The sequence below is a fragment of the Phacochoerus africanus genome, chromosome 1 (genome assembly GCF_016906955.1).
Source record: "Phacochoerus africanus isolate WHEZ1 chromosome 1, ROS_Pafr_v1, whole genome shotgun sequence".
Taxonomy (NCBI): Eukaryota; Metazoa; Chordata; class Mammalia; order Artiodactyla; family Suidae; genus Phacochoerus; species Phacochoerus africanus.
In genome coordinates this window covers 9,271,051-9,287,953 of record NC_062544.1, presented here as the reverse complement: position 1 = coordinate 9,287,953, position 16,903 = coordinate 9,271,051, and the positions used below count along the sequence as shown (strand labels likewise).

Sequence of the window (16,903 nt, the reverse complement as noted above, 5' to 3'; positions counted from 1 at the left end):
ATCACTATATTTTGAATGGTAGAATTTTCCATTTACCCTGAGTAAAGATAGTGTTGTACAAATTTTTCTCTCCCCAGTAACAATCAATACAGAGCACAAAAAGGAAATAAGCTTTTGTTATTTAAAGTCACTGAAAATTTGCTCTTGTTTGTTACTGCAGCATAATGTAGTCCAATATATTGACCCAAAGCTGGAAATAGAAGTGAGTACTGCTGCAAGAAAAACTCTAAAATGCACGGCATTTGTCGAGGGGTGAGATGGTGAGCAATAAGAGAACTGTTTTTATTACCATTACTATTACTAATACTGTTAGTATTATTAGAGGCTGGAACAATCCATATGGGGAGCTGACAACTTATCCTTTAGTTTCTAGGTTTCTAGAGTAGGAGGAGCCACATGTAGATTTGATGGAGAGAATACCATGTACCACCCAGAGCTCCTGGACTTTTAACTTGAAGCTATGCCTGGATAGGAGCATTGAGGGATCTCTAATGGGGCAGGGAGAACTGTATTTTTCCTGCAAGAAAGATAAGCCAAATATTTGGTATCTGGAGGGGCAGAATATATAGATACTAATTCTGTTCACCAAATTATTTTGTTTTTTTTTTTTCTCTTCCTAAGCACATGGTAAAAATCTGCTTATCCTCTTGGTTAGGAGTGGCCACATAATTGGATTTGGCCCATGAAATGTGAATGGAAGAGATGTTTGTCATCTCTAGACAGAAAATTTAAGAGTCAAAATCCCACTTGGGAATTTTACCTTGGGGACTGTGAAAGCATAGGTTGGAGCCTGCATCCCAGGGTGAGAACAATGTATAACATAGGCTACTGGGCAATCCTCAATGCCTAGGTCAAATGAGCAAGAAATAAACATTTATTTAAACACACTAAATTTTGGGAATGTGTGTTACTCAAACAAAGCTTAACCCAAATAACTGATACACTATGTAAGCTTCAACCATCCCCATAAGCTTGTGCCTGTTTCCTCACCTGTGATACAGATTTCAAAAAAAGAACTTACCCAGAGGATTACTTTAAAGACTGCATATGCTAACATATGTAAAATGTTTACAATAGTGCCTAGGAAGAATAAGTGTTCAATAAATATTAGCTATTGTTTCTTTAAATATTTTCATAAATGCTGACAGCACCCTCACATCATAACCCCTTCGGTCATCTGACTTCAGCCACAGCTACAGAGACCCCCTTGCTTGCTCAGAGTTACCTATCCTGACAAAGGTGCACCATGAGTTCATGCCGCATTTCTGTTTTCTACCCATTAATATGGAAGCCTGCCCAACCCAAAGGCAAGAGCAGTCCATAGACAGAGGAGACTGATGGCCTCCAGGAGCAACCTCCTGCTCAAAACCCTCTAAAGATTTCTCTGTAACTTGAATCAGATCCAAAGTTTCCACAGTTAGAATAAGATTCAAACTCTTCAGCAAATCTTAGAAAAATTTACATAATTTGGTCCCTTCTAGTCCTTTCTCTCTAAACACTCACACTCTCCTCCTGTTCACTCATCCAGTTCCAACTATACAGGCCTTCTTGATGTTTCTGAAACACATCGAGCTTTCCACTGCCTCAGGATCTTTGCACTTGCTATTACTTTTGCTGGAAATATACTCCCTTATCTATTTTTTATTGCTTTTTCACCAGTCAGAACTCAGTCCAAAGGACATCTCCTGAGATGTCTTCTTTGACCATTCTTGATAAACAAATGTCTCCAACATTATGTTTGTATTGTCTCTTATCCTTTTTCTTTATAGCACAAATTATCTGAAATTGTATTAATTCATTAGTTTGTACATTTTCAAAATTTCCTACTACAAGAAAAGTTCCATACAGGCAGAAACTTTGTTTCGCTTATTAACTGATGTTTCCACAAAGCTTAGAACAAACACTGTCAGGCACAGAGTAAATCCTCAAGAAGTATCAGTTGAATAAAATTAAATGAATCTCCTATTTACAGATAAGGAAATGTGGATTTGAGAGTTTGAGTAACTTCCCCAAAGCCTTATAGGATTTCTACACATGTGCCTGATTCTAAATCCTAAGGTCTTTTGCTATAGCAAGTCACTGTCAAGAGATGGACATGTCGGACAGCAGGCAGGGCTAGATCGTGTGCAAGTATTCTTCCAGGTTTTGGATTCTATCCTGGATGCAATCAAAACCAAAAAGGCGTATTGATCACACTTTCCCCAGGGAGTCCTGAATTTCCAATGGAACAAGATCAACTTGAGAAATCTATTGATCTCTCATTTTTGTCACACTACATAGGTGACAAGGATCAATGGAGATTTGTACTTTTCTAAACATGACCCTGCAACGTAAACCTGTATTTCCACCCAGATTCCCCCAACTTTGCAAAATGCACTGCTCAGAGTATCTACACCTTATTTAACTTTGTGTCACTGTTAGTGACAGCTCTGCTTTCCCAGCTCTTTCTACTTCAGAGAAACGTCTCCCCTGCCTCTCCTGCTCCCAGCACAGGAAGCCAGCACCGCGGCACCCAGCTGTCCTCTTGCCGAGAGTCTGACACAGACATTGGCCCACAGCCTGCAGAGAGGCGGAGCTTCTGTCTCGGGGGCTCTTCAAAAAGGATCTGAGGTCTGAGCAGCCCAACTTGCAGAAACCCGAGCCCCCTCCTGGCCTCTTTCACGGAGCTTGTGATTTCCTGCCTGCTTTCTCTTTCCTTTTAGGATCATCTTGGGCTAGAGGCTCATTTCAGAGGAGGCTCAGGTCTTGTATTTTAATGGCAGTGATGGAAAAACATGCAAATGTTTCCTTGATCTACCACCAAGACCTGGAATATCCTTTAAAAGAATATATGAACAACACCGATGACTACCTAGCTTTGCTCTGTGGGCCTCGGCGCAGCCACCTCTTCCTCCCGGTGACGGTGGTGTATGCACTGATTTTTATGGTGGGAGTCGCTGGCAATATCCTGGTGTGCCTGGTGATTCTTCGGCACCAGACTATGAAGACACCCACCAACTACTACCTCTTCAGCTTGGCCGTCTCTGACCTCCTGGTCCTGCTTCTTGGCATGCCCCTGGAGGTCTATGAGATGTGGCGCAACTACCCCTTCCTGTTTGGGTCCGTGGGCTGCTACTTCAAGACTGCGCTCTTTGAGACGGTGTGCTTCGCCTCCATCCTCAGCGTCACCACAGTCAGTGTGGAGCGCTATGTGGCGATCCTCCACCCGTTCCGCGCCAAGCTGGAGAGCACCCGGCGGCGGGCCCTCAGGATCCTTGGCTTCGTCTGGGGCTTCTCTGTTCTCTTCTCTCTGCCCAACACCAGCCTCCACGGCATCAAGTTCCACTACTTCCTCAACGGGTCCTTCATCCCAGGCTCTGCTACCTGTACAGTCATCAAGCCCATGTGGATCTACAGTTTCATTATCCAGATCACCTCCTTCCTCTTCTACATTCTTCCCCTGACGGTCATCGCTGTCCTCTACTACCTCATGGGACTCAAAGTGAGTATCTAAGCTGGCTGCAACCCTTAGGGCAGCACCCCTTCTTTTTTTTTTTTCTCTGACTCAAAGTTCAGAAGAAAAAAAAAACTAGATAAATTCAGTGTTGGAAAGGAGCATAGAGAAAAATAAGATGTGCTCAGAGGGAAACGAAAAGTTGAAGGACTGGCTTAAAATTGGACGAACAATGATTGGACAAATCATTTCCTTTAACTCACCTTCTTATTTTTCCCTCTATACTTGGGGTTCTCAAACCTAGGTGTCCCTCTGAATCACCTGGAAACCTTACTAGGGATACAGATGTGCAGGTCCCTCCTCCAGGAAAATCTTACTCAGTAGCTTTGAAGTGGAGCCTGTTTCAAACAACACAAAGTCGACACCCCTGGGGAGACTGATTCACACCCTGCTCTCTCTTTCCTGCCCTCTCCTATTGCCTGCACTGAAATTTCCCTCCTCACCAACTTGATCTGTGTATAAAACTATCCTTCCCTATTTTATCCTTCAAGACAGATGAACAGTTTTAAATCAGACCCTTCCTTGGGGTTGCTCCAATCCTTTGGTTGAAATATCAGGTTAAAATGCAGAAATATGACTTGAATGAGATCAACCTGACCTTCTCTTCAACAGGTGGAGACTGAAGGAGGGGGAGGTGAGCAGAGCATGTGAGATAGAGTAGAATAGAGTGTGAATTAAAAAATAGCTGGAATTATTAGAAATTTATCTCAGAGTTTGCAATGTATTATAATTAGAGATTCCTTTCTTAGGCTCATGGTGGCGAAATTATTTCTTTCTTTAAAAAAAAAACTTTTTTCTGAGTCTAAATTATGTGAGAGAAGCTGTTATTTTTGTTTGTTTTTGATGAGAATGGTAGTGAGTCTATATAATTTCTTCCCTGGTATATTTTGCATCCCAATTCATAGAGCTGAACTCTGTGACAGTTTTATACCCATTTAAGGAGGTAGCTTGTATAGAAAATAATCCTGAGACCATTTAGACTCCCAAGTGTGAAGCTCACATATAACATGCCTTTAGGCAAGCCACATGATTCTCCCCTGAATTAGTTTTTACATTTATAAAATGAAAAAGTTACGTGAAATCATATCTAAATCTCCTAATAGCTCTAACAATCTATGGTTCCTTTAAAAAGGGAAAAAGAAATCTGTGAGTGGGAGCACTTTGAATTACCAATGAAAGGAAAAAACAAAGCAGACATCTCATTCACATCATCTGTGCCGATGACTCTGATATTATGTGCTGTGTGATAATTAATATATTCATATCTCAGTGCATCTCTGAGAAAGGTGAGTGTAAGAAATGAAGTGTCCCACAGGCGGTCCTTTCAAATAAACACTGTGCCTAAAGTGAGTGGCAAAATCTAAGGAGGGAGAGTAGGTTCTAAGTACCACAGATGTTTGGTCAGAGGAGTAAATCTAATCAGGCAGAGAATTGTACCAGTCTCCTCCTGGAAGGCTGGCCCTGTAATTTCCAGAGGCATGTGTCACCCTAGATGAGCTCACAATCCTCGTATCTTTAGAAATCTCTGTTCATCCCACTGGAGGAAAAGGGCTTCCGTGTGATTCCAAATGTCATGAGCCCTATGAGAAAAATCCACATAAAACTTATCGATATCATCTCTTCCAATAGCAACCACTTTTCTGGGGTCAACTGGGAGGAAATATTTAACTTTCAATGGGAAACATGTGTTTCCCTTCCAAGCAATTACTTTTAGTGTCACTTTGTTTTGTTGTCATGAGTCTATAGTTACTTTGTATCAGAAGCTAAGTGACAGTGGTTTAGACACCACCTGAGTTTGCTTTGTGTGTGTAATGCAACTAATAGTATCTCCATCTCAGGAAGAATGACGTATTACACAGAGGATACCAAGAAAGGAACTATCTGATTAGAATGTCACTCTTAGAGAAATTTAAAGATCTCTAGATTATGAGTCAGAAGTGGGCATTGGTCTGTGCCATTGGTCTCAAAGGCTTTGCACCTCTTCCTGTATCTTTGCCAGAAACACTCCCACTGTCTACCACCACAATCTCTTTTACCTCTCTCACTCTCACTTATCCTTTAAATCATGTTTCACTCATACATCCTCCAGGAAGCTCCTCCTGATTCTCTAAGTACCTGGTCCCTCTGTAGATACTCATCATTCCTACTTATTTCCTTTCATTGCATTTATCACAATTTATAATCCTATACTTATAGGTTTCTTAATTCCCCTCCTCTTCAACTAGACTACAAGCTCAATGAATGAATAAATGAGTCAAACTTAGTTCCTTTATTGCCAGACTTCAGCTTCCTAGGAGACTTGAAAACATTGTTTCAAAGGGCCTTTTTGATCTAAAGAATTTTAAGAGATTCAAGCAACTCTGATCAGTATGAAGTTATTGACTCCCTTGCCAAGTCTAAAACTAAAATTGAATCTGGGACCCACTGCCTTCAGAAGGCAGAAAACCAAGACTGATGATGTCCCAGGACCAGGGAAGAAGGAGGGGAGCCATGTGTGTGCTCAAAGCTGAGCATTCAGAACTGCTTCGTCATTCCAGGACACAAGGCTCCACTGAGCAGCTCTCCAGGATTTGAACATGCCAATCCCAGGGCAAGCTCCTTCCCATCTGGGCAGCTCTCACCTAGTCCTTGTACCTCCTCCATGCAGCATTAATGCATGAGCTGAAGAGGATGGATTATGAATCATAGCAGAATTCAGCCATACCAAACAGGGTTGGACTGATTTTTTTTTAATAAATAGATTTTTAGGCTGTAGAGATATTTACACCAAGTTATGATTATATCTTGGTATTCTAAAGCCATACAAGTGAACCACAAATTATATCAATGAAGAGCTGATAGAATATTTTAATCAATATAAAAAACTGGTCAGGATGATGTACCAATCTGAATGGTAATCAACCCCATCTCTCCCCTTCACCATTTATCTTACATAGATAAAATGAGTGGGGTAGGAAGGCTTCTGCACTTCCTATAGACTTTCTATGGAGTGATGACAATTTCTCTCTTCTTTTTGTAAGTTGACTTTTAGAATAAATGTTTAGGGGTGGGTGGGAGTCATTAACAGATAAATACCTACTTTGGAAAATATCTGAAGGGAAATTAAATTATTCAACAAGAAATAAAGCAGCATTTTTTTTTTGGCTTTTTTAGGGCCACAATCATGCCATATGGAAGTTCCAAGATTCCCAGGCTATGGGTCAAATCAGAGCTACAGCTGCCACCCTATACCACAGCCACATAGGTTCTGAGCCACATCTGTGACCTACACCACAGCTCACAGCAACGCTGGATTCTTAACCCAGTGAAAGAGGCCAGGAATCTAACCCACATCATCATGGATACTAGTCATATTCATTTCTGCTGCACAATGGGAACTCCTAAGGCAGCATTTAATATTGGCCAGACAAATTGTCTGGATTCCATTCTATTATTTCAACCCCTTCAAATTCTGTTGTAACAATGTATAACATACATAAATATTCTGTTTCTGTTTTTTACCCTCCTCTAGTTGGCTAATTGTTTCGCTATAACCTAAGGAAGCTGAAATCCAAGTAGTGGTTTTTCTTTTCAGTGCAAACTACAAAGCACAAAAATCCTGTTCATAAAAGGATTGTGTGAACAATTTGCTTGATATTTTACTTAAGGAAGCTGTCCCTTTGGGTGGAGAAATTACCAATGAGAACTGTTAAACCCAACCAAGTAAGTGACCGATAGATTTTAATAATCTTTCATTGTTCTTCATTATGGACTAGAATCAAATAATGGAATAACTATCTTCTAAATAAGGACAATTTTTAAAATGGTTTAAATAATTAGAAACTTTAGTAGACTTAATTGAAGATGAGTTAGGAAGATTTGTAGTTTGATGTCTTGCTCTAACCTTAAACACCAGAGTTTTTCTTCTTGGAGTATCTGGATGCTTCACTGTACCAGCACCAGTACAGCTTGTGGGTGAATGATACCATGAGATGTTCTAGATTCAGTAATCCACATGAGTGGGCCTACAGATACAAATAAGTAACTATTTCATGAAAAATCAGGTTTTATCATGTCTTTCAAGTAGACTCAGGACTAAAATCAGAATCCCCTTAAAAACAATAATAGGTAGCTTTTGAGTATCATGTGCCAGTCATTGAGTTAAGTGCTCTACCTGCATAATTTTGTCCTACTGTTATAGTAACAATATCACCTTTAATTCCATCCTATTTATTCCTAATAACTGCATAATATTTCCCGCTATTTCTTCCCAAGTTCTAGTGATTCTGAAGGGTCAAATCTCATGGAACTTTAATCCTTCAATTTTCTGAAGACACGGGAATATGTAGAGAGCACCAATATAGTCAAGAGACAGATGGTCAGGTTTGTTCATCATCCACATGGATACTTCAGGGCAGTGGAATGCTGAAAGCCACATGACATTTAGGGGTTCACATGTTTTTAGGGAGACAGGACATTGGTTGGTTGAACTTTGGAGGCAACTTTTAATGATCCTTTCTTTCAAGTGTTATTTTACTTTTAATACCTTCTCTAAAATATCCTGTAAAAATGCAGCCTGGTCCAGGAAGCTCACTGGTTACTAGAGCAGTCTATTTCGTGATTGCACATAACTACATTAATTTCTTCTTTAGCGTAAGTTGAAGTATGTCTCCTTATACCTCAATAGACTGATCCTAATCTACCCCAAGACTATATGAAACAGGTGAATTTTGAATTTTCCTTCCACCAATGGCCTCAGCTTGTCAATTTTTTTTTTTTAATTTTTAGGGCCTCACTAGCAGCATATGGAGGTTCCCAGGCTAGGAGTCAAATCGGAGCTGTAGCTGACGGCCACAGCCACAGCCACAGCCATGCCAGATCCAAGCCACGTCTGTGCCCTACACCACAGCAGACAGGGCTTGGATCTGATGTTGCTGTGGCTGTAGTGTAGGCCGGCAGCTGTAGCTCCAATTCAACCCCTAGCCTGGGAACCTCCACATGTCACAGGTGTGGCCCTAAATTAAAAAAAAAAAAGAGAGAGAGAGAGAGAAAAAGAAAAAAAGAAAGAAATTCCACCATTTGATGAATGATGTAGCTCTCCAATGCTGTGGAAGTTCAGAGGAAGAAGAAGAAAGGGGGCTACTGTGGCCACAAAGGCCTTCCAGGACTGAGTAGGTGGGACTTGAACTGGACAAGAAAGACTGCAGGTACAGGAAATAATGATACTCGAACTTTTCAGATGCTGCCTTAAGGATTATCTTCCAACAAGGTTGAGTATATTTTAACATCTCAACTCAGAAACATAGGCATCCTTAGGGATAATATTTGTAAAGAAGGGTTTCCCAAGTTGTGTTTCGTAAGGTGGGCTCAGGTCTTCCCCTGAAAAGGACTGGGAAGGGTGTTCTTTCGTCAAAGAGGCTCTCCCCCCTTTGAGACTCGGGTGGGAGATGTGGGATGTGGAAGATGGAAGTGCAGGATAGTAATACACTGTGCCCCAGTGAGGTTTGTAATTGCCATTAGCATTTTATGATGCTGAAAAGAGACACAATAACGACTATAAACTTCAGGAAGTTGAAAGAGTACAAGTTTTGCTTTCTACTCACCCACATACCACATGGCAGAAAGATACCAGTCGAATAAATATCTAATATTTACTGAATGAATAAGCCTATATAAAATGTTTTAATTCAGCATTTCTCATTTTTCATGTACTATCTATTAATACACTTCAGAATTAGGGTTCTACAGAATAGTCTATAATAAATGGTTACTTGCAACTTGGCCACAACTATCTACCCAGTTAATTTAGGTAAGCTGGATACAAATCCACCTCCAACTTGTTATACATTTTACAAACTCTTTTTTTTTTCCTTTTTCCTTTTTTTAGGGCCGCACCTGAGGCATATGGAAGTCCCCAGGCTAGGGGTTGAATCTGAGCTGCAGCTGCTGGCCTACACCAGCAGCTCATGGCAACATCATATCCTAAACCCCCTGAGCAAGGCCAGGGATCAAACCCACATCCTCATGGATACTAGGGGGACTCTTAACCTTCTGAGCCACAAAGGGAACTCCAAATTCTTACATTTATTTAAGTCTAGTTTTTCATATGTAAAATGAGTCTTAGTCACACTTCTCAGATCTTAACAGGAGAAAAAAAATGTTTACATTTCTTAATATCTTTTTTACTTCCCTTGCAGCTGAAGAAAGACCAACCTCTTGAGGCAGATAAAGCAACTGCAAATATTCAAATAGCATCCAGAAGATCAGTCTCTAAAATGATGTGTGAGTTCTTTTTTTTTTTTTTTCTTATTTGTTTGTTACAGCAAAGGAGTTGCAGTTGGTATTGACCAAGTTCTTCTGGGATAAGAATCAAAATTCTCCTCAAACATAATATCATGCTCTGGCTTTTCCTTGGCTTACTCAACCTTTTAAGACTTGTCAATTTCAATTTCAGTTTTTAAACCTCAAAATCACACACTAAAGTGCATCCATTGTAATACACCCTGTGCTGTGTTTGGTAAATCACATTCACACTCTGAGCTTTTGATTATCTTTTTCCTCCTCTTTTTTCCTCCTCCTATTTTGTGTTATGGTCTTCTTCAAAATTGTTATGAAAACCTTGAATTCTCCACTCAGAAAATGTGCAAATGAACATACATCAAATGGCTTACAATCTATTTCAGAGTACCATGCACCCCTGATACCAATGCTTGGATCCCATGGGATCTTTTAATTCCAGATTGAGAACATCTGGTTAGGAAAACTTTTAAGTAGTCATTCTACCTAGACATTGTGTGGTTTTATATAAAACATTCCTTTGTACAGATAAGGTGTTTTAAAAATATCCAGGAACTGCACCACACTCTCCCAAAAGAACATTATAAAAACATGTGATCCAGCACTGATTTAATGAAATACTGAACAATGAAAGAAAGGAGCTTTGTCAAACCTGAGGTTTGGAAGAAACACATCCCCCAGGCTAATGAGCATATGAAATATTGTAATTATATGGTGTCTAAAAACAAACAAAAAAAAACCTGAAGTCACTGAAGTTTATCTTTTTGACTCTCCTAGTCATATTCTGGGAATTTCTTAGCCTTTCTTAGCACCTGGCTTTCCCTACTAAGAAATCTAGGATCTTTATTATTTCTCCCCCTTTCTCCTTGATCATAATCTCTCAAAAAAAGACTTGAAGTGCACAAATATTAAAACCACAATGATAAACATACTGTAAAGTATTCGCCTTTGGGGACAGAGGGTTTAATTTTAAAAGGAATTCATTTTTATCCAATGGGAATTGTAGGTAGTATTGAACAGATTAGGGACTTTTTCTTAGGGGGTAAATTCAGAAGAATCTTCCAGATATGCCTGAAACCGCATTATGCAAGCCAACAACTTAAGTTGAATATGGTTAATGTACATGAAATATATGTACTATTTACTGTAGAAAACATCAAATTATTCATGAGTACATAGAACTATAAAATTAACACCAAAGTACCTATCGCCCAGCTTCAAAAGTGATCAAGTCATAGCTGATTGTGTTTCATCTATATCCCTATCTTTCCCTTAGCCCCTATAAGATTATTTTGAGGCAAATCTCAAGCCCTGTGTCTCGGGAAAACAAAGTACAACTTAACTTCAGGAATGAAAAAAAACATACATATTCATATTTATAGACATGAAATGTCCCATAGAGAAACTATGGTAGCACCAACTCTGTCTCAGGTGCTGAAAGTGAAAAACTGGAAGGTGCAAGTTCCTGAAAATCTGTAATTATTTCAAAATAACAAGTCAAAATAAACATAAAGAAACCAAAAGGGATATTGTACTATGGCTGCTTAAAGAAGACACATGTCCAGCCCAATCTACAGATGCTTGTAAAACAGTATTACGCTCATGATTGTTTGATATTTCTCTCTTTCCCCTGTTCCTTTACAGAATTTTAAATGATTAAAATCATAGAAGCTTCTAATTTTTTCTCAAATAAGCTAAATAACAAACTATGACCTGTAGTATGAATTTAAAACTTTAAAGAATTATAAATTGTTTGAACCCAATTATTTTATTCATATAACCAGTTTATGTGCTTACAACAGTCTACAAGCAACATAATTTATTCTCCACAGTAGAATGTTTTCAGAACTTGGAATATATTCAACACCATTTTAATTATTCTAAGGGAAACTTACATTAAATAAGAAATCTTGTGCAATCCCATGGAAAACTGCTGTATCCTATAAACTTCATTCTTATTTTTACTTATTCTATGTAGAGGCTCTTTAAGATCTAGTTGGCACCTAACAATTTTAACTTAACAAAGATGAAGGGGAAAACATTAGACAGAATGGACGGACTGTATACCCAGTCTTGCTTTGACTGCCTTTTGCTCTCCCATTCATCATCCTTTTTCAGATGTCTTGGTCTTAGTATTTGCTATCTGTTGGGCCCCATTCCATGTTGATCGGCTGTTCTTCAGCTTTGTGAAGGAGTGGACAGAATCCCTGGCTGCTGTGTTCAATCTCATCCATGTGGTATCAGGTAAAACTTTAGCTTGTTTGGTTGTATCACAAGTGTCCATGTAACTGCAGCTTCTTCATCTCGCCTAGCACAGCAGGTTCTATCGGTGTTTATCATGGGGACTTGCCAAAATGAAGACACTTGATTTTTATTTTATTTCAATATTAATTAGGTCTGTTAATGGTTCAAAAGGTATACACCATGTTACTATTTTAGATACTACTTTATGAAAGACCTCAACTTTAAGCATGATGAAAATGGTCTGAGGAATGACTCCTTTGGTCTTCCATCCAATGACCACGTGATTTAATTGGTTCTCTTATTAAACATCCATGTCCCTGAAGTCTCGTATTGTCTTCAGCAAGTGTTAGATCCTCATGAAATCCAGCCAAAAGGTATTCATGAGGCATCAAGGTCTGTTTTTAGGCTACTTTAATGTAGTTGGTTAAGAACACCACAGAAGAGGGTGGATAGTGGTGGAAAGGCTGCTAAATCAGAGGTCCTAGATTTGCATCTCAATCCTACCCTTAATTTTCTGAGTGATATGCAAATATAGCTGCCTTCCTGACAAAGTTTCCTCAGCTGTAAAATGACAGCAATGCCTGCTCCGTACATACCATGGACTAAAAGCGAGAAGCAAATAAAATACTATCTATTAAAGAGCTTTTTAAGCTGTAAAATGCTATAGGTTATCTTTCGACAACCATCACAAGTTTGTAAGTAGGTATCACCAACATTTTATGATTAAAATCACAGTTCCACAAAGGAGAACTGACTTGTCCAGACACTCAGTTGGCAGATAGTAAAGACAAGGTCCAGGCCTGAGTTATCTAACTTCAGGTTCAAAATCTTTCCCCTAAAATGGAGCAGAGAATGGCCACAGGAGTCTCTCTTTCTCAGTCAGACCACTTCTGTCCCTCTGCCATAGAACTGGCTAGTTCTGTTGGCTGTTTAAGTTATCAAAATACATCATTAGAGAGGAAAGATAAGATCAATCTGTGCAAGGTAAGCTATACATGTGCACAGAGCAAAATCAATAGTATTCATTTGTTTATTGATGACCATATATTATCTATTTTCTATCACCATCTCTTTTTTTTTTTTTGTACTCAGCAAGGCTTGTGCACCACTTATACCTGGATATTAGGAGTTTCCCCCATGTTAAACTATTTATTATTCTGGGCAAAACCTCAAAAAAGTTTATAGCTTTTATCTCTGTGGTCATGAGAAAAATGGGAGTATTTAAATAAATTGGAAAACAAACAAGGTCATGAGCCCTGACTACTTGACTATACTTTTCCAAAGGCAGCAAGGCAACCATTTTAAGATTTCCAAGTTATAGCATTTACAGTAACATTTTCCTGTTGACATATAACTTCTCCTTCCTCACCCTTGCATACCAGATGATGTCTACACCTCTTAAATACTACCCCTAAAATGCCCCCAACTTGCCTTTTGACCCTCAAGTTATAGTATTTTCATTCATAAACCATATGCTTGTCAAACTGGTGAATTAAAAATTTCTGCACATTATGCATTAATTACCCTTGCACGATAAATACTCCCACCTCGGCACATTTGCTCATGCAATGCCTTCTATCTGCAATATTCTCTCCTCTCTTCCCCAGTATCTTCTACCCTCTTCAGGGCCTGGCTAGAATCTAATAACTCCCATTAAATTTTTCATGACCATCATAGTTCTTCTGTTTATGTGAATTTCCAGAACATGGCTGTTGAGATCACATATTTTGCTCCCTTAACAGGTATTGTTCAGTATTATCCTTTTCTTATTCACTCAAGTTAGGCATCAACCTTGTCTCTATAATACTGTTCCAAGTCCTTGGAGAACAAAGTCTTCGTCCACTACTTTCCAATGTACCTCAAATGAATTATCGAACAAATTAACTGTCTGTAGAAATATCCCCTTCCTGCACTTCTCCCTGCCCAATTTTTTTCTATAGAAATGAGAACAACAATGACTATACTGAACACAGTACCTATCACTTATTTTATATTCTTAGTTATTCTTGGCCCTTCTGTGGATATTATCTCAACATTAACCTTACAACACTCTAGGGAGGTGGATTCAAATGGTATTTTCATACCCATTTTACAGAGAAAGATAAGTTGAAGTGCAAGTTCTGTCTCAGGTCACAGACTAGATGAGGCCAAGATCGGAAACTAAGTCCCCTGATTTTCAACCTTGGGTTCATCTTAGCCTCATAGAAATAAAATAGGATATGGTAATAAAGGAAAGGTGTATAGCAATGAAGAAAAGGGCAGTGTGCAAGGCATTTGGTGGAGAAAACAAATGCCAAAATACAAATATTCGTAACTTTGGGAACGAGGTGGGAAGAGAGCCCTCGAGGGAAAAGACTAGGTGTGGAAGGATATTGTGAACATTTCTTTGAAGAGATATTTCCGTTATAAGGAGTCTCATAAGAGACTATGCCTTGATTGATTTACTCCTCCTCCATTAGTTGCAGTTTCGAATTATAGATTTAAGAAAACCTACAATGGATATACACATCTCTATATCCTCTGATAGTTACGCATCTCTCATTAATGCTATGAGAACACATTCTTTAATTAAACAAGTGGGGATCAAAGGAAATTGCTGAATATCTCAGAGATTCCTTGCCAGCTTAAATTTTTCCAAGACACTTTAATCTTTCTGGGTTTGATTCCTCAGTACACAGGTGGTGGATGTGTTCAGAGCATTTTGTATTCTCCATTAGACTCTTGTATGAATTACCACTTCCAAAAGAGGCAATCAAAGGAATTTGAAACCTGTGTTAAATAGTTATGCTTTTCCCAGTTGTGCCTCTCACTCAGCTTCTCCTCCTGGGCATATCCAGGTGTCTTCTTCTACCTGAGCTCAGCTGTCAACCCCATTATCTACAACCTATTCTCTCGCCGCTTCCGAGCAGCTTTCCAGATGGTGATCTCTCCTTCCTGCCAACGGCGGCACTCCCAGGACAACCCACAGGGGCCATCTACACAGCGGAACATCTTCCTGACAGAATGTCACCTTGTGGAGCTGACTGAAGATGCAGGCCCCCAGTTCCCTTGGAGGCCATCCACCTGCAACTCTCACGTCCCCACAGCCGTCTGCACTAGACAGGCACTGAGAAAGGAACTCTCAAGGAGTTGACATTGCCCCATGGATCCACACTCCAGGCAGGAATATCTCATAATTTGTGTCTATTTATATCATATTAAGGCAGAAAAATGACTCTTAGAACTTATATACCCACATTTAGGTTTGTTTTTTTTGTTTTGTTTTGTTTTGTTTTCAGTAGCTGGGAAAACTGCTACTTAAACCTGAAACCTAAATCTAAAACCTAGAACCTCCTGAGTTTTAGTTATCTTTCCCCTATCATACCTGCCCCATGTCCCTTCACTTATTTATGGAAAAAAAAAACATGACTAGCAAAGTATGGCCCCTATACTTTGAATCATTTCTACCACTGGGAATGGTTTGCCCTGGTTATCCACATTCTGAGCTAGACTGTCATTCTTACAACCAGTGGTCCCTGTGTAACACAGAGGGAGGCATGGAGACGCTATTCTACTTTATATGATTTGAGGGGCTCTTGCCAGTGTTCTTCCACAGCAAACTATTCAGCCAACTGCCACATATTGTGCCATTATAATATGATTATTTGGAGTCTGGAAGCTTTTGATTTTAAGAGCCTCCTGGTAACATAGGACTGCTCCTCAGAATTATTATTCCTACCATTCTAATCCCAAAATCATTATCAATCATGCTTCACCAAGAATGGAATCAGATGCAAGTTGCACTTAGAAAAGAATGGGAAGCGGGAGAAGACTGTGGTGGAAGGTCCAAAGAGTCAAACCATACCAAACAAAAACTCAGCTGTTTTCATAATTTCACCTAGACTTGGATTTCTAATGACCTAATATCTTAAATAGACAGAGGTATGTCTTCTGCTTGGGAGCAAAGACAAGTCAAATGGTAACTACTGGTCTCAAACCCATGACTTCCCCCTACTCAATCCTTTGTTACCCTTATAACACTTGTCACTCCTATAATATGGGTAAAATATACTTTCTAGACTTATCTTCCACTGTATAATCACATATAATATACATTCTATACAAATTGAATATTTTCTCTTGTGAAAAACCACCCAGTTTCCCCAGCTGCATATATTTGCTTACACAAAGCCCTCTATAGCTCTAATCTCCATCCATTGCTGTCCTATACATCTGTCAACGTCCAGCTCAACGTGGTACCTCCTCCATGAAACCTTGCTTGATTTATTCAAATAGAAGTGGTATTTGACTTTCCTATCAGCTTACATCTCCTTAAGCTTTCTTCACTCTGCTTTCTATTTCCATAGTTTATATTCTTGCTTTGCTAGAATGTAAATTTGTCAAGAGCACAAAGTATCCTGTGTTCCTTTCTGCTGTTACTAGAATCCTAACAATGTATTGACCACAATGCTAGATGTTCAATAAACATATGGTAAGCGAGTGGACTTCACATTTCAATGTGCTGAGCCAAACAACTCCAAATGAAAGCATGTTAAAGAGCCAAAAACCTAAGCTTTGGTTTCCGACAGGGACATACGACCTTCAGTCTGTTGTTTAATCAGCGGTGATTATAACGGCATGCCTGCTGCGCAGGTGGTGTGAGAAAGCCCTTCCCAGCCCCCGGCTTTCCTGACACTAAAACATGCAAGTTCTACCACTTAGTCTGCGGATTTTCCTCACATTTAATGAACCATTTTTACAGATGGGAGTGCTGGTCTCTCACACCATCATTACCTAACCGAACAGTCATCTTCGGAGTCAATATATTTTTAAATCTCCTAGTCAGTTATAAGCCAGCTTTAATGAATTTGAATTCTTAGTGATGGTTTATGTCGGTGAGCATAATTCTCT

At 39.3% G+C, this 16,903-nt stretch overlaps 1 protein-coding gene across 1 annotated transcript; it reads left to right on the top strand.

The window, feature by feature from the left end:
• Positions 1-2,672: 2,672 nt before the first annotated feature.
• Positions 2,673-15,242, top strand: NMUR2 (neuromedin U receptor 2). The gene is made up of 4 exons (XM_047753575.1): positions 2,673-3,481; positions 9,670-9,754; positions 11,888-12,013; positions 14,851-15,242. Exons 1-4 carry the CDS (start codon positions 2,756-2,758, stop codon positions 15,144-15,146), a joined length of 1,233 nt encoding a protein of 410 aa, XP_047609531.1. The 5' UTR covers positions 2,673-2,755; the 3' UTR covers positions 15,147-15,242.
• The last annotated feature ends 1,661 nt before the right edge of the window (positions 15,243-16,903 follow it).